Here is a 22540-nt window from a genome sequence, read left to right as displayed (position 1 = left end):
GTGTGTCTGTGTGAAGGTGTCAGAACTGCTGGAGTTGCAATAACAAACAGGTGTGAGCCACCATGTGGGTGCTGGGAATTCCCCTGAAAGAGCAGCCAATGCTCTTAACTGCGGAGCCATTTACCTCTCCAGCCTCCAAACGTTAACCCTTTCTTTTTTCCTTTCTTTTTCTTTCTTTCCTTCCTTCTTTCCTTTTTTCTTTTTTTGTCTTTCACAGTGCCAGAATATATTGAATAAAACATTCTCAAATTTCAACCCTTTCAATGGCTACAGTTTACCAGATAATTTCTCCTACTTTTGTAATGTAGTTGAGGCAAAGGCAGGTTCTTTTAATTAAATTTTTTATTTTATTTTTAAATACAAATAAATTATAATTAATTCTTTTGTTTTTGTTTTTTTAGAGTTTTTTCTATCTTTTTTTGGGGGGGGTTGGTTTTTTTGAGACAGGGTTTCTCTATAGCTTTGGAGCCTATCTTGGAACTAGCTCTTGTAGACCAAAGCTGGTCTTGAACTCACAGAGATCCGCCTGCCTCTGCCTCTTGAGTGCTGGGATTAAAGGCGTGCACCATTACTGCCCGGCTAGAATTTATTTTTATTGTTTTTAACATATTTTTATATGTTTTTCTCTATTCCCCTCCCTTCCCTTCTCCTTCTACCTTCTCCCCATAGTCCCCACACTCCCAATTTACTCAGGAGATCTTGCCTTTTTCTACTTCTCATGTAGATTAGATTTTTGTTTTTTGTTTGTTTTTTTGTTTTGTTTTGTTTTGTTTTGTTTTTTGAGATGGTGTTTCTCTGTGCAGCTTTGGAACCTGACCTGGAACTCACTCCATAGACCAGGCTGGCCTCAAACTCACAGAGATCAGTCTGCCTCTGCCCCACAATCCCCCCTCCCCCTGTGCTGGTATTAAAAGCAGGCACCACTGCACCTGGCTGATTTTAACTTCCTTAAACCTTATTATCTTAGTTGCAAGCCAGTTCACAGCTCCAGATATGTGTGTGTGTGTGTGTGTGTGTTAGAGCCTCGTCTCCTGTCCCCTGCTCTGCTCCCCTGAGATGACCCCTCATAACCGTTGCCTTTTCCTGTCTCTTGATGCTGCCTTTGCTCTCACAGGCATTTTGTGTCTTTTGTTTTTTACACTGGATTCATACTGCTCTGCCACTTGCTTTTTTAACTTAACGGTGATGGCGTTGGCTGGTTTCCAGTGGGATCATGGCTGGGGAGGGCGGCTGAGGCTCCCAGAGAAGGCAGGGACACAGTGTGTATGTGTCAGTGGTGTCCCCGAACGTCACTAGGCACAGGAGAGAGGGGGCCTGTACAGTGTCCCCATATCAACCGCCAGAGACCATGGTCTGTCCCTCCTCCTCCTCCTTCCCCCCTTCCTTCCTTCCTTTCTCTTCATTCCCTCCCTTCGTCCTTTCTTCTTCCTACTTTCTTTTCTCCCCCACTTCTGGGTTTTGAGATCCGGATTCACTGTAAACCCAGGCTAGCATCAAATCTGCAGTAGGCACTCCTGCCTCTGTCTCTCAGTCCCAAATGTTGGGACTGCAGGTGCGTGCCACCATAACATCTTGGACCCCTGCTTTCTAAGACAGAGGCCACATGGTTTGCTCACTGCCTCACATCCCCCTGTCCTTAGCCCTGGGGCCTGGCACAGAAGGCGCTTAAGAAATCTCTTCGGTGGATTAAATCCCTTCCCTGCCCTTGTTAAAAGCCCCACCTGGTCTCCACCACACTCCCTTTAAGCCAGCTAGGATATTCTTTCAGCTGACACACAATAGTGCTGGTCCCAGGTGGAGCCCCACCCCCCCGAGGTGGGTCCAGTCTAGGAACTGGGAGCCCCCTCCCCTCAGGCAAGTGGCTGTCCCTCCCAGCTGTCACTGTGCTGAGTCCTAATGAGGGCTGCACTAGGGGGATCTCTGGGCTCCTTCCAGCCTGCGGCATCAGCTTCAGCCCACCCCCTCATTTCACGGATGAGGGGCTGAGTCAAGTGTAATTTTATCAGCTGCCTCAGAAATCCACTGGGAAGGGGGGCTTCGAGGCACACGAGGGGCTGTGCCTCAGACACCCTGCTAGCTGAGCGCTTTTTGTGACAGAACACTTCACCAGTGGGGAAACTGAGGCTTGAAGAGGGAGTTGCAGGGTTGCAGGATGAGTCACTAAACTGTGTTTCCATCCCAGTCTGCCGGACCCCAAATGGGAAGATTTGCTCCTCAGAATCAGTCAGAGGCAGAAGGGCTGCTCTTTCCCTTCCTCTGGGACTCTTAGGGCGCCACCCTCCTCTTCCCCCAGACAGCCAGACTTCTGCAACTAAGGCATATGGCCGCACACTGGAATATTGGCCAGGGAAGTAGTTGACTTGCAAAATTGATGGGCAAGGGCTGAGGTACCAGAGACTTCAGATAAAGTTCCATGGCCCTTTGCCCAGCCCCTTCCCTGCCTCCGGTACATCCATCTATATTATTCCCCACCCCCACTCCAGTTCCCACCTGGGATTGGGCTCCTGGGGTTGGAGTCTAGACAGACAAGAGCATCCTACTGAGACCAGAGGCAGCCCTGACAAGGGGCTGAAGGTTCCCATAGCAACAGCATCCCCCTCAGCTTGCAGCCACCCGATAAATAAATAATCAGGGTTTGGGGGTGGGGAGCTAAGGGCCTGGGGAAGGGCAGCCAGGCAGACTAGGTCTTGGAAGAGAGAGTGTGTGTGTCAGGCTTGAGGTATCTGGGAGAGGAGGGTTGGGACATCCAGGTGGGAGGAAACATGCATGGTGAACGTGATCAGATGGAAGACTTGTTCCGTTTGTGACCCCTAGACTTGGGGGTGTTAGAGAGCAGGAAGGACGCTTGAGTTAGAACTGAGGTTTCTCGCTCTTGCATTTGGACACATCAGGGGAGTGGACACTGGCAATGGACAGGGCCAGAAGGTTAGGTTTACAGTGAATGTCAGACATGGTGGAGTGGGTTTGTAAACCCAGCACTCTGGAGGCTGAGGCAAGAGGATCTTGAATTGCAGAACAGCCTGGGCTCCGAGATCCTGTATGAAAAAAAGAAAAATTGTATTCAGAGACCAACCAGTGGGTGATATGGCCAGCACTGAAGGTGCTGAAATAGCCTTAGGGTAGTGTTGTGATCCAAAGACTGTCAACCCCTGTTGGGACTTTGGGAGCATGGGAGAAGGAAAGAGAAGCGGACTTCCTGAGGATGCTTCTGGGAGGGTGCAGTGCATGGGATAGGGCCAAGGTCAGGGGATGGCAGTGTGGCAGTGGCACAGCCCAGGGAGGCCTCACATAACCCCATAGGCTTGAGGCCAACCTGATCTACATAGAGCAGTGGTTCTCGGCCTTCCTAATGCTGCGACAGACACTTTAATATAGTTCCTCATGTTGTGACCCCCAAACCATAAAATTATTTCTTTGCAACTTCATAACCACAATTTTGCTACTGTTATTAATCATAATGTATGACAAAGTAACAGACCCCCAGAGACCACTTACGGCTTCTGGTTCTAGCAGCCTTCCCTGCCCTTCCACCATTAGCTGCACAAAACACCTTGGTGGCACATACCTGCAATCCCAGCATTCCAGGAAAGAAAGTGAGACAGGATGTCACCAGTAACCTTGGCTACCTGGTGAGTGTAAGCCCAGAGTGGGCTACATGAGACCCTGTGGCCAAACAAAATATTAATTAAATAATAAAATAAAGGGCTGGGAAGATGACTCAGTGGTTAAAGCCCTTGCCACCGAGCGTGACAACCTGAGTTTGATCCCGGGAGCCACAGACGTCCAAAAGTTGTCCCTCTAACTGCCACATGCTCACTGTAGCACATTCACTGCACACGTATAATGATAATAATAACAATAAAGTTGCATTTTATGAAAGAGGGTGGTGATGCACACCTGGGAGCCTCGCAGCAGGAAGAGAGGTCAGGAAGTTTCTGGGAGTGCAAGACCAGCAACTGAGCTACTCACTGTGTGCCCAGGGTGGACTTGAACTCTGATTCTTCTGCTCCCACCTCCCAAGTGCTGGGATCATGGTTGTACACCGCCAACTCCCAGCAAGTTCTTTAGTATCCAAGATGGGGTTTGTTTGCTTGCTTGTTTTTCTGAGACAAGGTTTCTCTGTGTAGCCCTGGCTGTCCTGGAACTTGCTCTGCAAACCAAGCTGGCCTCCAACTCAGGGATCCACCTGCCTCTGTCTCCCGAGTGCTGGGATTAAAGGTGAGTGCCACAATGCCAGACAGTATCCAAGATGTTTATTGGGAATCTTTCCCACTCATCTTGAGTCAAGGTACGCTTAGCTGGCAAATTAGAATAAAGCATTTTTTAATTTTTTTATTAATGCATATATTCTATCTCCATTGTATGCCTGCAGGCCAGAAGAAGCCATCAGATTGCATTACAGATGGTTGTGAACCACCATGTGGTTGCTGGGAATGGAACTCAGGACCTCTGGAAGAGCAGCCAGTGCTCTTAACCTCTGAGCCATATCTCCAGCCCCTTGAATAAAACATTTTATTGTATACATCCTTTCTCCATTTATGAATTTAGTGTGTGTGTACAGGACCGCTTATGCCAAAATGTACATGTGAGATCAGAAAACAGTTTGCAGGAATTGGTTTTCTCCTACCACATGGGCTTTGAAGATTGAACTTGGGTTGTCGGACATGGTAGCAAGTGCCTTCTTTACCCACTGAGCCATCCCCCCCCCCAACTCCCATACCAATTTGAATGTTTAAAAGTGTCTTTTGTGTGTGTGTTTTGAGACAAGGTGCTACTGTGTAACCCACACTGGCCCTGACTTGGGGTCCCTTTGTCTCTCCCTCCTGAGTTCTGGAATTATGGGGTATACTACTATACTACCACACTAGATAAAGGCTGTGTTGACATCTGTCTGAGGCCTGCACAAGTGATGCGTACCAACTGTTCTGAGAGGTGGAGGAGCTAGCGGGTGGGACACACTGCATGTCAGGTGGATGGTGACCCGGTCAGAGCTCAGTGCTGGAGTGGATAGGTGATGGCTGTGAGGGGCAGGAACGCAGCATCCAGGGTTAGGGATGGAGCCACCTGGGGTCCTCCCACCCGTGGAAGGGGAGAGTCAAACTGTATTTCCACAACCCAGGAGGGCTTGGGGAAAGGAAAGGAAAGGAGGTGGAGGCTTCAGTTCTAAACCCAGTTGCTGAAAGCATAGAAGTCAGGGGACAGTAAGGTGGCATAAAGTCACCTGATGCTATCTGATAACGTGAACCTTATCCCTGCGACCTACATGGTAGAAGAAGAGAAATGGCTCTTGCAGGTTGTCCTCTGGTCAGCACGCGCACACACACACACACACACACAGGCATGCATGCACAAATAAAATTTAAAAAAAAAATTCAGTGAAGTGAGGAAGAGGACGTGCCTAGCGAGTCCTTCCCCAAGGTCAGCCAGCCACCCAGTCGGGGCTGGATTGTGGAATCCATTAATTGTTGTGTATAGGTGAGGAGCCTGAGGCCCAGCAGGGCAGGTGACCTGGCCAAAGTCCCCCAGCAGACAGAGGCACACTCCCCACCTGTGCCCCTTGACTCCGGAGCCAGGGCCCGCTGGGAAGCATGGTACCTTGGTATTTAGATGAGACAGGTGGCAGCAAAAGGCCTACTCTGCCACCTGCCTGCTGTGTGACCTTGGGCAAGTCATTTGTTCTATCTGAACTACACGTTCTCTTCTCACGATGACGTAAGGAGTCCAGATCCATCTTCCTGCCAAGGCGTGTGCAGGGAGACATGAACTTGGGATGCCTCTGACCATTTGCAGAGCCCTGTGAGGGCTGTCACCAGCAAGAGGCAGATGGGAAGGTGCCCAGGCCCAAGCCTGGCAAGACCAGGCTCCCCTCATATCCTGCCCAAGCCTGCAGCTTCTTTGGTCTCTTCCCAAGCTGTGCCATCTGTGTGGTGGCATCAGCCTGTACCATCCTGCTGCCCTGGCAGGAAGAGACCCTGGGATCTATCACTTGACCCAAACCCCCCCCCCCACACACACACACTCATTCCTAAGCAAGCCCTCTGCTTCAGTCTATGGAGATGTTCTTGTTTGGTTTTAATGCTGAGAATCCAGCCTAAGGTTTTGCACGTACTAGTCAAGTGCTTTACCGCTGAGCTATATTCTCAATCCCCCAATCTCGAAAAATTAATTACATTCATTTATTTGGAGTAAGCCTTATGCATATCAGAGGACCCATTGTGGGATTCGGTTCTCTCACCATTTGGGTCCCGGGGATCAACTTCAGCTAGTCAGGCTCAGTGGTCAGCACCTGTTTCCTCTCAGCCATCCTGTCCCACCCCCACCCCATGTCTATTTGTTTTGAGAGATGGTCTTCCTGGGCTTTCCAGCAGGAAGGAGACCCTGGCTCCAATTCCCACCCCACCCCAAAGTCATGGTCAGCTGTAGAGGTCAGCTGTAGAGGCCGGACTCCCTCTTGCATTACTCTGGGCTGAGGGACCGGGTGTCTTGAGTCTCTGTCCTTTTGCATGGCAGTTGTCTCAGCCTGTCTCTTCCACAGGTGGCTGCTCTCCAGCGACAGATCTTTGATTTCCTGGGCTACCAGTGGGCTCCCATCCTGGCCAACTTCCTACATATTATGGCTGTCATCCTGGGCATCTTTGGCACCGTGCAGTATCGATCCCGGTATCTCATTCTGGTACGTCCCTTTCCTTGCCCCTGCCTCTGACTGTAACTGTCTCCTACCCATGAGCCCAAAGGGACACAAATACCCAAACCTCAAAGTTATGCACTCACAACATACCAGGGTGCCATTTTTTTTTTACTAGAGAATCTTCCCAGGGGATAAACATGAGATATTTCATAAGCAAGATATGTCAACACGGGGCTGGAGAGATGGCTTAGAGTTTAAGAACACCGACTGCTCTTCCAGAGGTCCTGAGTTCAATTCCCAGCAACCACATGGTGGCTCACAACCATCTGTAATGAGATCTGGTGCCCTCTTCTGGCCTGCAGGGATACATGCAGGCAGAATACTGTATACATGATAGATGGATGGATGGATAGATAGATAGATAGATAGATAGATAGATAGATAGATAGATAGATAGATAGATAGATAGATAATCTTAAAAAGAGAGTTATGTCTCCTGTCCAGGGTAGGCCAGGCAGAATGCTCAGTTCTACCTCTGTGTCCCATCTTTAAAGCAGCTTCACCACCTCCCCACGCAGCTGAGGAAGAGGCTCAAAGTGGTTAAGAGTCTTCCTCAGGTCACACAGCTAAGAAAGGCAGAGCCAGGTGTGGAGTGAGGGTTCCTTCCTACACTGTCACCGTCTATAAGCTATGGGGACAAAACACACATCCAGCTGTGTTTCCAGAAGCAGCAAGGAACCACCAGGAAGTCACAGCTTCGGTCTCTACTGAGTGACGTTCACTGAGGGCGTGGTCTGGCAGGCGCAGCATGGTGAGGCATATCTGTCATCCTAGAATTTGGGAGACAGAGGCAGTGTCATCGATAATTCATTATAGCCTGGGCTACACAGTGAGACCCTATCTCAACAAACAAACAAACGTGGTTTGTCTGAAGGTAGCTGAGGTGGCCTTTTGAGATCAGTGGTTCCTGTGCTCCAGCCCCAGGGGTATGACAGTATTCCCAGAGCCCTCCCCTGCTAATGGTCTGCTAGACTTTTAACCTCAGACATCCTCAGCCATGCTCCCTGCTGGGCCTCGGTGCCTCTTCAGGTAACCATATCAAGGACGATATTTTTTACTAGATTAACCTACATCCATACTTGATACCTATGGTATCAAGGACATGTAGAGTCATGCTACCGGTGGCCCATCCTGCTCATTCTAGGTCATCCTTTGGTTCCTAAGGCCAGCTCCACCATGCTGGCTCTGATGGCAGCTTTCCTCACCCACTGAGCCATCCCATTAGCCCTGGCAGTTTGTGTTTTTAAGATTTTATTTATTTATTTTTAATTAGGAAGGGGTGCACTTGAGTGTGGGTACCTGAGGAGATCAGAAGAGGACATTGGATCCCCTGGACCTCAAATTACAGGTGGTTGTGAGCCTGCCCTTGTGTGGATGCTGGGAACAAAAATCTCATCTAAACTGCTGAGCCATCTCTCCAGCCCCAGTTTGGTTTTTGTTTTTGTTTTGTGTTGATTGATTGATTGATTGATTGATTGATTGATTGATTGATTTTGAAATAGGATTTTCTGGGTAGCCCTGGCTGTCCTGGAACTCACTCTATAGACCAGGTTGGCCTCGAACTAAGTGATTCACCTGTCTCTGCCACCTGAGGACTAAAATTAAAGGTGTGTGCCACCACTGCCCAGACCCCAATTTTTATTTTTTTTTAAAGATTCATTTATTATGTATTCAGTGTTCTGCTTGCCTATATGCCTGCGCACTAGAAGAGAACACCAGATCTCATTACAGATGGTTGTGAGCCACCATGTGGTTGCTGGGAATTGAACTCAGGACCTCTGGAAGAGCAGTCAGTGCTCTTAACCTCTGAGCCATCTATCCAGTCCCTCCCAATTTGTATTTTTAATAAACTATTCAATGTAATTAAAGAACACATAGAGGAGGTCACTCCACAAGAGCCTGGGCTAAGGGCCAGCCCTTCCTTCCAGCTGTGTGATCCAGAGAAGATGAGCCTTCCTCTGGGCCTTCATAGAGGGGAGATGACATGCTTGCCTGCCCTGCAGGGCTGTGAGGGATGGATGTGGACTTGTAACCTCTGCTATAAAGATCCCCCTGCCCTTGAAGTCTGTCTCAATTGAGCCACCTCGGCCCCCACCCTGATCACACCTCTGCTTTCCTCAGTACGCAGCCTGGCTGGTGCTCTGGGTTGGCTGGAACGCCTTCATCATCTGCTTCTACCTGGAGGTTGGACAGCTGTCCCAGGTAAGCCTCCGGCCTGGTGGTGTGCAGGGCACAGCCTGACCTTTGCCGTCCCTACGGGGGACTGGGACAGTGTGTCTCCCCACACACCTTTCCCCCTCTGTACACTCAAGTAATCCGTGCAGCCCGCTTGACCTCCATTTCTGCCCCTGGCCTCTTCTGCATGTCTCCAAAACGATAAGACCGATGAGGCCAAGGAGCATTTGCTGTGAGGATGAGCTGAGGACTCTGTTGACCACAAGCTCAGTAAAAAACCAAAGGTGTGTGGTAGCCTCGTGATAGGATGCTCGGGAAGGTGTGTGCCAGCCTCGTGTTAGGATGCTCGGGAAGGTGTGTGCTGCCCTCGTGTTAGGATGCTTGGGAAGGTGTGTGCTGCCCTCATGTTAGGATGCTCGGGAAGGTGTGTGCTGCCCTCGTGTTAGGATGCTCGGGAAGGTGTGTGCTGCCCTCATGATAGGATGCTCGGGAAGGTGTGTGCCGGCCTCGTGATAGGATGCTCGGGAAGGTGTGTGCCAGCCTCGTGTTAGGATGCTCGGGAAGGTGTGTGCCGGCCTCGTGTTAGGATGCTTGGGAAGGTGTGTCGGTCTCATGTTAGGATGCTTGGGAAGGTGTGTGGTGGCCTCATGATAGGATGCTCGGGAAGGTGTGTGCCGGCCTCATGTTAGGATGCTTGGGAAGGTGTGTGCTGCCCTCGTGTTAGGATGCTTGGGAAGGTGTGTCGGTCTCGTGTTAGGATGCTCAGGAAGGAGGTGAAAACATTACACGTGCATTCTTTATCGCTTAGGCACAAAGACGTGGTGGGCCCAGGGCTGGTCAATCTTTTTCAGAAAGGGAGAGACTAAGTGGCATTTGTTCAGGGGAAACTGAACACACGATGCCATGTGGAGAAGAGCTGAAGAAGGTAGAGGTGTGAAGCTGCACAAAGAGCAAGCCCGAGAGACACAGCTCCTGTTTTTAGATATGAAGGAGGCCACATATGTGAATAAGAACTTTGTCTTCATGGTTTGACCCTGCTCCGTTTAAGTCCCAGCTGAACACTGCCTGGCAGTTTGACAACTGGGCAAATGGCCTCTTCTGTGCCTCAGTTAGCTCTTTCTTTAGATTCATTTATTCTTTATCGTATGTGTATGGGTGTGTGGTAGTTACTTTTCTATTGCTCTGATAAAAAACACTGTGACCAAGGTGACTTATAAAAGAAAGAGTTTAATTTGGGTTTCAGAGTTAGAGTCCAGGATGGCGGAGCAAGGGCTTACAGCAGAAACACCTGAGTACTCACATCTTGATCCACAACCCAAGGCAAAGAGGGAGAGTACTCACATCTTGATCCACAACCCAAGGCAAAGAGGGAGATCAGGGTGCTGGTAGAGCCTCGGAGCCCCACCCTCAGTGACATGCCCTCAACAAGGTCACACCTAATGCTTTCCAAACGGTCCCACCAACTAGGGACCAAATATTCAAACATATGACTCTGTGGGAGCGATTCTCATCCAAACCACCACAGGGCGCTTTGTCTGGAGGTATGTCTCTCTGTACATTGTGTGTGCAGTGCTGGCAGAAACCAGAAGAGGGCAGATGAACCCTGGAACGGGAGTTACAGACAGATGGGAGCTGCCATGCGGGTGCTAGAACTGAAACCCTGATCTGGAAGGGCAGTTGGTGTTCTTAACTGCTGAAACATCTCTCCAGCCCCACCCCTCTTTTTTTTTTTTTTTTTTTTTTGAGACAGGGTCTCTTGTAGCCCAGGAAGGCCTCAAACACTCCATAGCTACAGATGACTTTGAACTCCTGACCCTCCATGTTTCACCCCAAATGATGGGATTACAGTTGTACCCCACTACATGTGGTGCTGGGGAGGGACCCCAAGGCTACGTATGCTAAATAAGCACTCTTCCACCTGAGCGGCATCCCCGTTCCACGTCCTCCTCTAAACCAGAGATGGTTCATTGGCCAAGTGCCCGAGTTCACATCCCCAGCACCCACAATAAAAACCCTCCAGTGGTGTGTATCTGTAACCCCAATACTGGGAGAGGCAGAGAAAGAGGTGTCCCAAGGGCTTGCAGGCCAGCCAGTCTAGCCACACTGTGAACTCCAGGGTCATTGAGAGGCCCTAACTCAAACAATGTGGCGGGGTCAAAGAGGTGGTTCAGTGGGTAAAACGCTTGTTTTGCAAGCCTGATGACCTGAGTTCAAACCTGGACCCTGCAGTGGAAGGAGAAATGACAACCAACTCCCAAAAATTGTATTCAGACCTCTGGACATGTCCTGTGGCACTTGGGTACACACGCATGCATGCACACACACACACCCCCACACACCACAACAATAAAAAATGTAAAAGAAAAAAGGTGGGAGGGCAATTGAGGAGGGCAGCCAACTTTGACCTCTGGCCTCAGTATGTGCACATGCACATTCACGTGCGCGTGCACGCGCGCACACACACACACACACATACATTAAAGTACAAGATGGGCATGGAGGTACACATGTTTAATCCTAGCACTCTGGACGCAGAGGTAGGCAGTTTTCTATGTTTGAGGCCAGCCTGGTCTACAGAGCAAGTTCTAGGGCAGCCAGGACTACACAGAGAAACCTGTCTTAAAAAACAACAACAACAAAAAAAGTAGAGACCATGTAGTTACACAGGAGACGAAGCTTGATCCCGGGCCTGTGTGTTTGGTTTCTTGCCAGCGTGGTGGCTGTTGGTCTGACTGAAGGAGTAAAGGACTAAAGGCATTGATGGGCACAAGGCTGCACACCATGCCCTTCTCCATGTAACAAATGGGAGATTTTGGAACAAGGAGAAGAGAGATTTGTGCAGAGTCACACAAAGGGAACAATGGAAGCTTGTATTGAGGATTTCACCAATGCCTGGGGAGTTAGACCTGTGCCTGTTAGTGTCCCTTCTAATTCTGAAATTCCGAGGCTCAACACCCACCCTTTTCCATTTCACGGATAGCAGGGTAGTGTCTACGTGATCATCTACTGCCACCTGCTGGCAGTGTGTGGACTTGCAGGCTGTGAGAGTGGGTGGTAGCAAGAGCCTGGGAAGTATCCTTCTGTCCCTCCCCACTGCTCAGTATCCCAGGCCCCTCTGCCCCCCAGGACCGGGACTTTATCATGACCTTCAACACATCCCTGCATCGCTCGTGGTGGATGGAGAATGGGCCAGGCTGCCTAGTGACTCCTGTTCTGAACTCCCGCCTGGCACTGGAGGACCACCATGTCATCTCCGTCACGGGCTGCCTGCTTGATTATCCTTACATTGAAGCCCTCAGCAGTGCCCTGCAGATCTTCCTAGCTGTAAGTCCTGTTCATCACCCACCCCCATCTTCCCAGAAGTGCAGAGTCCAACCCATCCTGTTCTTTAGTCCCAGTTAAGAGAGGACAAGCCAGGTGTGGTGGCATATACCTTCAATTCCAGCACTCAGGAGAGATAGAGGCAGGGGGATCAGGATTACAAGTTGGAGATCAGCCTAGATTACATAGTGAGTTCCAGACTCTCCTATCCCCCACCCGAGACAGACAGAGAGGGGGAGGAGGAGGGAGGGAGGGAGGGAGGAACCTATGTACTCCAGCCTCTCTTGGCTCCACCTCCCTCTCCCTTCCACCCCTCCCCCAGCTTCTAAGAAGGGCACGGACAAGTTTCATGAATGGGACAAGACTTCAGGCCAGCTCCTGCTGGACTTCACTATCTAACACACCATGGGACCTTGGATAAACCTAAGCTTTCTTCCTGTTTGCAGGGAAAAAACAGTGCCAACCTTACAGAGTTAGGAGACTAGGAAAGGGGCTCCAAATAGGGGTCACAGACAGGCATGGTGGTGTACACCTGTGACCCCAGCATTGGAAGGTAAAGGCAGGAGGATCCAGAGCTCAAGGCCAGCCTGGGCTACTTGAGACCATTAACCGGAGGGCTAGCCCCTAAGCACTTTACCAGGCAGGGTCAGATAATCCTTTCACTGAACAGTCTAGTGAGGCACAACCCGGGGCCGACCTGAGAAGCCTGAGACACAAGCTGCTTGTCGAAGTCACTCACACACAGTCTTTGAAGCGTTGGCATTTAACTTAAGTGTTTGCTTTGGCCAGGGTGCTGAGTCGGGTGGGTAGAGGGGGCCAGGGACAACTTGTCTTGCTCTTCCTGACTGTCATCCCCCCCACCTCCCTGCCAGCTGTTCGGCTTCGTGTTTGCCTGTTACGTCAGCAAAGTGTTTCTGGAAGAGGAGGACAGCTGTAAGTGCGGCTCCCCCGGTGACCGTCTTTTCAGCACCGTGGACAGGGCTTCCTCCCCCCCCCCCTCCAGGGAGCCCCCGGGGTCAGCTTGGAGACCCGTTTCTAAGGAAAGAAGAGAGCGCAGGGGTGCATGAGGGCTTCGTAACCATTCTGGGTTACGACTCAGATGACCAGGTGCTCAGTCCAAGGCTCCAGAATCGCTCGTTCCCATTGCTGGATCTAATCCAATTGAAGGTCTTAGCACCGTGGACAGGGCTTCCTCCCCCTCCCTCCAGGGAGCCCCGGGGTCAGCTTGGGGACCCGTTTCTAAGGAAAGAAGAGAGGGCAGGGTGCATGAGGTCTTCGTAACCATTCTGGGTTACGACTCAGATGACCAAGTCCAAGACTCAGAATCGCTCGTTCCCATTGCTGGATCTAATCCAATTGAAGGTCTTCGAGCCTTAGGGCCTTCCTTTAACCTAGCCACCTCTCTCCTACTGCTGTCACCAGGGTATGGGGCACACTTGTCCCTCCCCTCTCGCACGCATGCACGCCCCGTTCTAGGCCCTCATCCTGATCATGGGCATGGCCGTTCCCGGCACCACTCACTCATCAGGCCGGGCTACGCAGGGAATGGAGTCCAGTCTTGGGTTTTTCACCTTCAGAACTCGGTCTCTCATAACTCACCCCTTTCCTTCCGCAGTTGACTTCATCGGTGGCTTTGACTCCTATGGGTACCAGGCGCCGCAGAAGACGTCGCATTTACAGCTGCAACCTCTGTACACGTGGGTTCCTGTGCGGGGGGGGGGGGGGGGAGGCGGCAGAGAGGTGGTGACTGGGTGTGGCTGGAGGCGGAGTCTGTAGTGTTGGTGGAGAGAAGGACACAGAGGAGGCATGGGCACCCGGGTCTCTCTGCTCACCTACTCGCAGACCTGCAGATGCACCCCCTAAAACGTCTTTGTTTCCTGCAGGTCGGGGTAGCTTCTGCCCGGCACCTACCCGCGTACCTGGGCAACTGGAGTTAGAAGCCGCGCCGTAAGGGAGCTCGGATCACTATGGGCAGGTGCGCTCCTTGGCTGCCCACGGCCTGACTGCAACTTATGCAGCATCTCCTGAATCTGCCGCCCCTGGAGCAAATGCGGACTAAGACTCGAACTTGGACTTGACCCTGGCTCTGGCCATGGCCCTTAGCAGCTGGACTTCAGGGTTGGGACTGGGGGGAGGGGGAATCGCTGGGTTTGTATTTTTTTTAATCTCAGCCTTGGTACGTGCCAGGGTCTTCCTCTTTCTTCAGATTCGCTCCTTACTTAGTACTTTGCCCTCACTCCAAACAGCAAGACAGACGGACTCATCCCCATCTCATCCCTCGTGTACCTGCACTGGGGAACGACACTATGAACTAGGAGCAGGATTCCTGGGCTCCAGCTGCAGGGGCATCTCTGGCATCCTGCGTGACATCTGGCAGAGCCTTTGCTCTCTCTGGGCCTCAGTTTCCCCACCTCAGATAATTAAAATAATCCCTGGGCAGATGACACTTCTGGCACACTCATTTCTCAATTCCCTGGGCTACAGTGCAGATGGGAAAACTGAGGCCCAGAGACATGAAGTGACTTGACTTGCTTGAAGCCACACAGTAAGGCTTTAGTGGAGGCAGGCTTTGAATCCCGCAGACTGTAGTTTTAAACTCTGCAACCCAGGATCCGGCCTCCGGACTTGGTTTACACACCCCCTTGCAGCGTGGGCATTCCCACACACTCACATGCCATCACCACCACTCACCAGCTCCACTCTTAAAGCAATATACCAGTTTCTTCTTTTGTTGGGAACCAGACAGACAGAGCCCAAAGCCTAGAGTTCAGCCTGACCCACAGGAAACCTTTGTAGTCTCAGCCTGCCCTTCTTTGGCAAACCTTCGAACCTCATCCTCCAGGAAAGCAGGGCCACCCTCTCATCCTACCCTCCACCAGGTCCTTAAGCCTGGGTCTCCTATCCCATGATCCTCTGCTGCTACCCCGCCCCCTTCCCCTAGCAATCCAACTAAACTCTACAAGTACTTCACCATTGTGGTCTCAGAGGGGAAGAAAATGGTGTCCAGGAGCACTGAAGGGGCAGAGTGGGGGTGTGGGTGGAGAGTCAGCACCCCACCCTTCCTGGGAACAAGCAGAGAGGAGGCCTGTCCTCATTACCTCCTTCCACAGAGGCCCTGAGGACCCTGTGTCCTGAGTACTGCTTGGTGAGTTATGTCCAGAGAGTAGACATCAGTGCCCAATCTCTGGAACTGGAGCCACCCTAACTAGGAAGCACAGGAACCTATCAGAGAGCTTGGGCAGTGGAGACAGTTCATGCCACACCGTGGTGACCACATCCTTCCCATTCTCCACTCCAGGCTTTCCTGAGCTAGGATGGCGAACTTACTCCACTGTCCCATCAAAAATGCCACACAGAACAGCCCAGCCCAGGAGCCCCTCTGGTCCTCACAGGTCCCTGGCTGGTGGCCCAAATTAGAGGGCGACAGACTTCCTTTAGGCCAGGCTGCCTCTTGCCACCTGCAGCCCTGGCTTCTCCCATCCCTTCCCCAGGCCTCTTTCTACTGAAGGGTTTAGCCACTGATGCTTTGAAGACTTTCGGTTTTATAAGCCGGGTTTTGTAGAGGGACTGGGTTTGCTTCTCAGTGAGACCTTGTGGACTGGGACCTCCCTGGTATCCATGCAGGTGGTTTGATTAAAAAAGGTGTTTTCTTCACTGTGTGCCTGTCCTGCCCTATGGTCAGAAAGACCTCCAAATGGGAAAGTCCCTGCCAAAAAAATGGGCAAAACTGGGTGATAACAATGGGCAAAGCTGGGTGGTCACTTCACTTTTAACATATATACATACATTTATCTTTCTGCTTGAGACAGGGTCTCTCTGTGTAGCCCTGGCTGATCCGGAACTCACTATGTAGACCAGGGTGGCCTTGAACTCTTAGATGTCTGTTTGCCTCTGCCTCTGAAGTGCTGGGATTAAAGGTGTGTGCCACTACACTTGCCCTTTTTGAAATATTTGTAATCATTTGTGTTGGGGGGCTGTGTGCCACAGTGTTCATGTGGAGTTCAAAGGACAGCTTCGTGGAGTTTGTTCTCTCCTACTTTTTTTTTCTTATATTCTGTTTGTGTGTGTGTGTGTGTGTGTGTGTGTGTGTGGTGTGGGAGTGGAGTGACATGTACAAGCCACAGAGCACACATGGAAGTCAGAGCACCACTCGCTAGAACCAGTTCTCTTCTACCATGTGAGTCCCAGGTATCAGACTCAGGCTCCCAGACTTACTTAGCAAGTGCCTTTCCCGGTGGAGCTAATTCCCCATTTTGGGTTTGTCTTGAAACTGGGTTTCACTATGTAGCTCACTCTATCCTAGAATTCATACTCTTCCTCCTTCTGGCTCCTCGGTGCTGGATTATGAGTGTGCACCAGCTTGCTTAGCCTTTATTATATATTCCTGAGGCCCTGGCTTCTACCTCAGACTGGCTTTGTGACTTTGGGCAAGTCATTGTCTCTGCCTTCCTCAAAACAGCACAGAGGCCAGGCAGTGGTGGCGCACACCTCTAATCCTAGCACTTGGGAGGCTGAGGTAGCGGTTCTTATGAATTTGAGGCCAGCCTGGTCTACAGAGTAAGTTTCAAAACAACCAGGGCTGTTCAGAGAAATCCTGTCCCTCAGAAAGAGGCAGGGGGAAGGGAAAAGAAATGCAAAATGCTTTTTATTTTGTTTTCTTGGTAAGTGACCATTCTGATGTTATTTCTGGGTCACTTTTGCATCTTGGCTCATTTCTCTTCTTGACAGCTGATTCCCTTGCTTTGAATGAGCTATGTTTTGGTCACTATTCTATTGCTGTGAAGAGACACCATGCCCACGGCAACTTATAAAAGAAAGCATTTTAACTGGGGCTTGCTTCCAGCTTCAGAGGGTGAGTTCCTGGCCGTTGTGGTAGGGAGCCTGGCGGCACACAATAAGTTGCAGGCTGAGAGAAAGCGAGACTGGGCCTACTGCGGACTTTTGAAAACTCAATGTCCACTCCCAGGAACACACCTCCTAATACTTCCTAATCTGTCCACCAACTGGGAATCAAACATTCAAATACATGAGCCTGTGGGGGCAGCTCTCATTCAGACCAGCTCAAGATGGCAGTCGGTGCTTTCCACATGGATTCCTGTCTCCTACCCTTGACAGTCTGGATCCTTCTGGCGACATAGCCCGAGAATCAGTATTTCCAGTTGGCCCTGGATCTTGGAACACCTCCCCAGTCATACTTGTGAAGCTGCTGCTTGCTCTTCTACAGTGACTCTTCCTGAGCCTGGGTCTTACACGAGGACACCCAGGTTCCCTGTACTACATCTGGGGACCATGCTTGGCCATGGCATTCAGAGAGGAAACTGAGAGCCCAGGGCAGGAGTCAAAGTATAGGAGGTGAAAATGATGTCTGGGTAAGATAATGGGATGGCTGGAGGGAGTACCACTGGGGATGAACTAGCTTCCTATTAAGATGACCCATTGCCACAACTTTAGTAAAACTTCAGTGCCTTTTCCTTTCTTTTTTGAAACAGAGTCTCTCTATGTAGCCTTGGCCAGCCTGAAACTCACTATGTAGTTTGGGCTAGCCTCAGACTTAACAGAGATCTGTGTGCCTCTGCAGTGCTGGGATTTAATGTCATTTTTCCTGCTATGGATGGAATCCAGTATCTCCAAACTGGACGAATTTATTATAGTAGCAGTTCAACATGAGCCTTGCTAGGCTAAAACTCAGCCCTCCTTTTTCTCTGGAAGCTATGGAAGGATTCCAGCTCATGGCTTTGTCCTTTACCTTCCAAGCAACAGCAGCACTGTGTCCTGCAAATGTCCCATTCCATCACCAAGATCCTCTGGTTTTGCTGGGCTGGGTTCAAGGGTGCACTCCAGCAATCCCACTGCTTGGAGGACTGACATAGAGGGAACAAGAGTTCGAGGCCAGGGCCAGAGAGATTCAGCAGGTAAAGGCACTTGCTGCACAAGCTTGACTACCTGAGTTCAATTCCTGGAACCCACATAAAGGTGGATGGAAAGAACTAACTCCCCCAAGTTGACCTCTGACTGCCAAACATGTGCGTGGTTCATATGTCCACATACTCACCGTGCACAGGACTTCTCGTGTGTACACATACACACTAATAATTTTTTTTTCAAGACAGGGTTTCTCTCTGTAGCCGTGGCTGTCCTGGAACTTTCTCTGTAGACCCACCCTGGCCTTGAACTCAGAGAAATGCCTGCCTCTGCCTCCGGAGTGCCGGGATTAAAGACATATGCCACCACACATGGCTCAAACTGGACTGTCCTTTAAGGGGGTCCAGCAGCACTTCTCAAGTGAGCTGGAAGTGTGGAGCAGCGAGTGTTCTGTCTGTAGAAAGCCAGCCTGTGCTGGAGACATTTAGACATGATGGCAGCTCTGTATGCATAGACACAAGAGCTGTCAGCACAATGGCGACCAGCATGACAAGCAGGCGGGTCTAGGTCCCCACTGCAAGGATAGAGCAATGCTGTGTCTTTCCTGATTCTGCCATCCCAGGCGGTCACACTAGAACCTACGTATATTTCACTATCCCAGGGAGAGACCTGGGAGTGTGGCTCAATTAGAGGGCTTGCCTAGCGTACACCAGCTCCTGGATTTGACTGCAAACACTGCAAAAACTGGGTGTGCTAGACACTCCTAGCATTCACCCGTTATCCCAGCACTCAGAAAGCAGAGGCAGAAAAATGAAAAGTTCAAGGCCAGCCTGGGTTACATGAGACACTATCTTTTTTTTTGTTTTTTTTTTTTTTTGTTTGTTTGTTTTGTTTTTTCGAGACAGGGTTTCTCTGCAGCTTTTTTAGAGCCTGTCCTGGACCTAGCTCTTGTAGACCAGGCTGGCCTCGAACTCACAGAGATCCGCCTGCCTCTGCCTCCCAAGTGCTGGGATTAAAGGCATGCGCCACCACCGCCCGGCTGAGACACTATCTTGAAAGAAAAAAAAAAGGGAAGGAGGGCTTTTGTACTGTCCAGGATCCTGCCCTGTTTGAGCTTCTGTCCTGACTTCCTTCAATAATGAACAACAATATGGAAGTGTAAGCTAAATAAACCCTTCTCTGCCCTGCTTGCTTTTTGGTTGTGGTGTTTCGTTGCTGCAGCAGAAGCCCTTACGTCTAAAGACAGCTAGTGCGATAGCTCAGTGGCATAGGTGCCTGCAACTGAACCTGACAGTGGGAGTTCGAGCCCCAGGACCCATGGTGGGAGGAGAGAACTGACTCCTGCAAGTTGTCCTCTGACCTTCATACAGGCATTGTATCAGACATAACAAAATTTAACAAAAAAAATTAAACATTAAAAAAAAAAAACGAAGACTTTCATTCTCTCCTCTTCTAGCCTCTCTCCATTCACTCTTCCCTGTGATCCCTGTGAAAGCTCAAAACCTAGACCCATGGTCTGGACATGGTCTATAAACTCATACTGTAATTATATGCTCTAATCCCAGTACCCCAAAGGTAAAGCCAAGAAGATCAGAGGTTCAAGGCCATCCTCAGCTAATGTAACTAGTTGTGGGTCACATGAGAAAAAGAAAGCCTGAAGCATACATGTTCTTCCTGGTGAATATGGTAGCCCTGCTGGAGACAGACCGCCAGAACTTTGCTGGTAAGCCACTGCCACGTGGCAATACACAGATTAATAGAAATGGGTTAAATTAATATGTAAGAGTTAGCCAATAAGAAGCTAGAGCTAATGGGCCAAGCAGTATTTTAAATAATATAGTTTCTGTTTAGTTATTTTGGTTCTGGGAGGCTGGGATGAATAAGTTGTCTCCTACAACACCAATCCATCCCCAAAACCGTATGTGTGTGCAGTTTTTCTTGGTTATTGTTGTGATTTTCTGTTTTGTGTGTTTGTTTAAGGCAAATTCTGATTATGCAGCCTTGGCTGGCCCTGACAAACTCCAGATCCTCCCACCTCAGCTACCTAAGTGCTGGGATTACAGGCATCTTGTACACCAACCTGCTGATAAATATTTTTTGAATGAATGGTAAATAACTAGACAATAATTATATGGTGCCTAAGAGCACAGTCTTGGGGTGAGATAGACTCCAGAAAATAACTCAGATTCCAGATACGTCATGGTTCTACTCACAGCTATGAGATACACGGTCATGTTATAAACTCAGTTTACATAAGGGAGAACGCTACCATTTTATGGGGTAGTGTGGAGTAAGTGTAAGCCGCTCTTGAACATAGCTATTAGTACGTGCAAAATGCATGCTAGTGTAAGTGGTAAACCTTCCTCATCCTCCAGTCTCAACCCACTCTCCTACGATCCTACAAGACAACAAAGTCCTCAGCACTCGAGGGGAGGTACTTGCTCCGGGATTATGCAGCAAAACTGGGACCTGCTAGGATTCTAGACACTTAGGACCCTAGTGCTGCCCGCGGAGTAGCAGGGCTGCGGAGCAAGCCACTGACTCTCCCAGGCCAGTTGCTTGCGTTGGCGCCCCCTCCGTGCTTTCCCCACCTAGAGCCTCTCATCCTCCTCCTCATCCCCCTATTTCCGCAGGAAAGAACCTCTGGACCCGCAACTCCCAGCCTCAGTCCCGCCCAGTGCCGCCCCTCCATCCAGCTTTCCTCCCTCTCCGCTCAGCCTCGGCAGGACCTCCCGCCCACCTCTGTCTCCCAAGGCAGAGTACCAACTTCCACTTTCCCTGGGCCCATTCCAGGGCCCCACCCTAGCTCTGCTCCAGAAGTGGAAAATACAGAACCAGTGCTTTCCGGCCATGGTATCAGCAGGTCGAGCTACCAGCAACCCCGCCCCATCTACCTTGGTCCCGCCCCTGACTAGGACCTGCCCCCTGCTTATCTCGCCACGCCCTCATATGACCATTCACTAGTTCCCCAGGCTCCGCCCATAGTTTGGTCCCGCCCACTGGATAGGCTCCTCCTAACCTCGCTCTGACACCTAACCCACTCAGACTCCATCCCCGATTTGGTCCCGCCCCCAGATTTTCCTGGCCCCGCCCCCTATTTGGCTCCTGCTCCTCCAGGCTCTGCCCCGCGTTGGCCCCACCCCTGTTCTCCTTTGTTCCCCCTGGGATCACCGCCTTCTCGGGGAGCTGCGGAATTCTCGAAGCCTGGCCCTCTTGAGGTCCAGTTCGTCCTGGTTCCCCGACTCCTTTGTCTGCTTTGTCTAAGAGGTGTGTGTGCGAGCGCTGGGCCACCCGTTGCTTTGTTTGTTCCCTAGAACATTCTCTTGGCCCAGCCCTCCTACATGGGGAGTGTGGATGGATTATGTAGCACATAAAAGATCGCCTTGTGGACCCCTGGCCTCGGTAACCTGTTTCCAGCTGCAGGTGGGAGCAGAGAAGCCGGTACCCGGTACCAGTCGGAAGGGAACCCAGCTGCCGGCACCCTCCTTCTCAAGGTCTCCGCGGAAAAAAAAATGATCTCCTGCCCCACGGCCCCACCCTGTCCCTCATTCCACCTCGTCACTCATCCCACAATTTATATCCTGTCTTTGTCTCACCTTATCTCTCAGACATATCCACACCTTAACCGAGTCACCCTGAGATACGCTACTGAAGTAATCCCTTACCAGATTCTTCCAATTACCGTTTGAACAATCGAGCCGTAAGTGGGCTGGAAAAAAAAAAAAAAAAAAAACGACTCTGCAATTAAAAGCACTTGCTGCTTTGACAAAGAACCATCATAGTTCAGTTCCTGGTACTTGCATTACAAGTTCAGAGGGTGGACTGTGTGAGTTTTTCCCTCCCAGGCCAGTTTTTATTTTGTTTAATTTATCTATTTTTACTTTATGTGCATTGGTGTTTTGCCATGGGTGTCTGGTCCCCTGGAATTGGAGTTACAGACAGTTGTGAGCTGCCTTGTGGATGCTGGGAACTGAGCCTGAGTCCTCTGGAAGAGCAGTCAGTGCTCTTAGACAGTTAACCATCTCTCCAGCCCCACCCCCTACACAGGGCAGTTTGTAATTTAGTGTCTCTTATTTTATTTTAATATCTGGGGTGCTGGGGTTCATACCCAGGGCCTTATGAATGGTGGTGAGCTTTTCTAACACTGAATTACAACCTAGCCCCTCCTTTTGCACCATGTGTATTCGTCACCAGGGTTGGGGAGGAGGCCAGAAGAGGGTGTCAGAGCCCCTAAAACAAGTTATAGACAGCTGTGAACACAGAGAGCTACAAGAGCAGCAATTATTCTTAGCTGCTCAACCATCTCTCTAGCCCTGTCCTATTTTTAAACTTTAATTTAAGGCATTGTAATACCTGTTTGTAGACTACAGAGTGCTATTTCAGCACAGGTTTATAAGATATAATGAGTTTTATGAATTTTTACAAATAAAACTCCCTTTAATTCATGCCCTTATAAAGATACAGAGACTGTCTAAAAATTAAAGTAAATAAATA

The 22540-nt window shown here is 50.2% G+C and overlaps 1 protein-coding gene across 1 annotated transcript in view; it reads left to right on the top strand.

The window, feature by feature from the left end:
• Nkain1 (sodium/potassium transporting ATPase interacting 1) overlaps window positions 1-15816 on the top strand; it is a 42851-nt gene extending 27035 nt beyond the window's left edge. The window contains exons 2-7 of the mRNA XM_038334599.1: window positions 6536-6673; window positions 8810-8890; window positions 11990-12187; window positions 13057-13117; window positions 13800-13881; window positions 14068-15816. Of these exons, the coding sequence (XP_038190527.1) occupies window positions 6536-6673; window positions 8810-8890; window positions 11990-12187; window positions 13057-13117; window positions 13800-13881; window positions 14068-14077 (570 nt within the window). The 3' untranslated portion in view covers window positions 14078-15816. The remainder of the gene's footprint in view (window positions 1-6535; window positions 6674-8809; window positions 8891-11989; window positions 12188-13056; window positions 13118-13799; window positions 13882-14067) is intronic.
• The last annotated feature ends 6724 nt before the right edge of the window (window positions 15817-22540 follow it).

This window comes from Arvicola amphibius, chromosome 6 (assembly GCF_903992535.2).
Source record: "Arvicola amphibius chromosome 6, mArvAmp1.2, whole genome shotgun sequence".
NCBI classification, from domain to species: domain Eukaryota; kingdom Metazoa; phylum Chordata; class Mammalia; order Rodentia; family Cricetidae; genus Arvicola; species Arvicola amphibius.
This window is presented reverse-complemented; position numbering and strand designations above follow the sequence as displayed.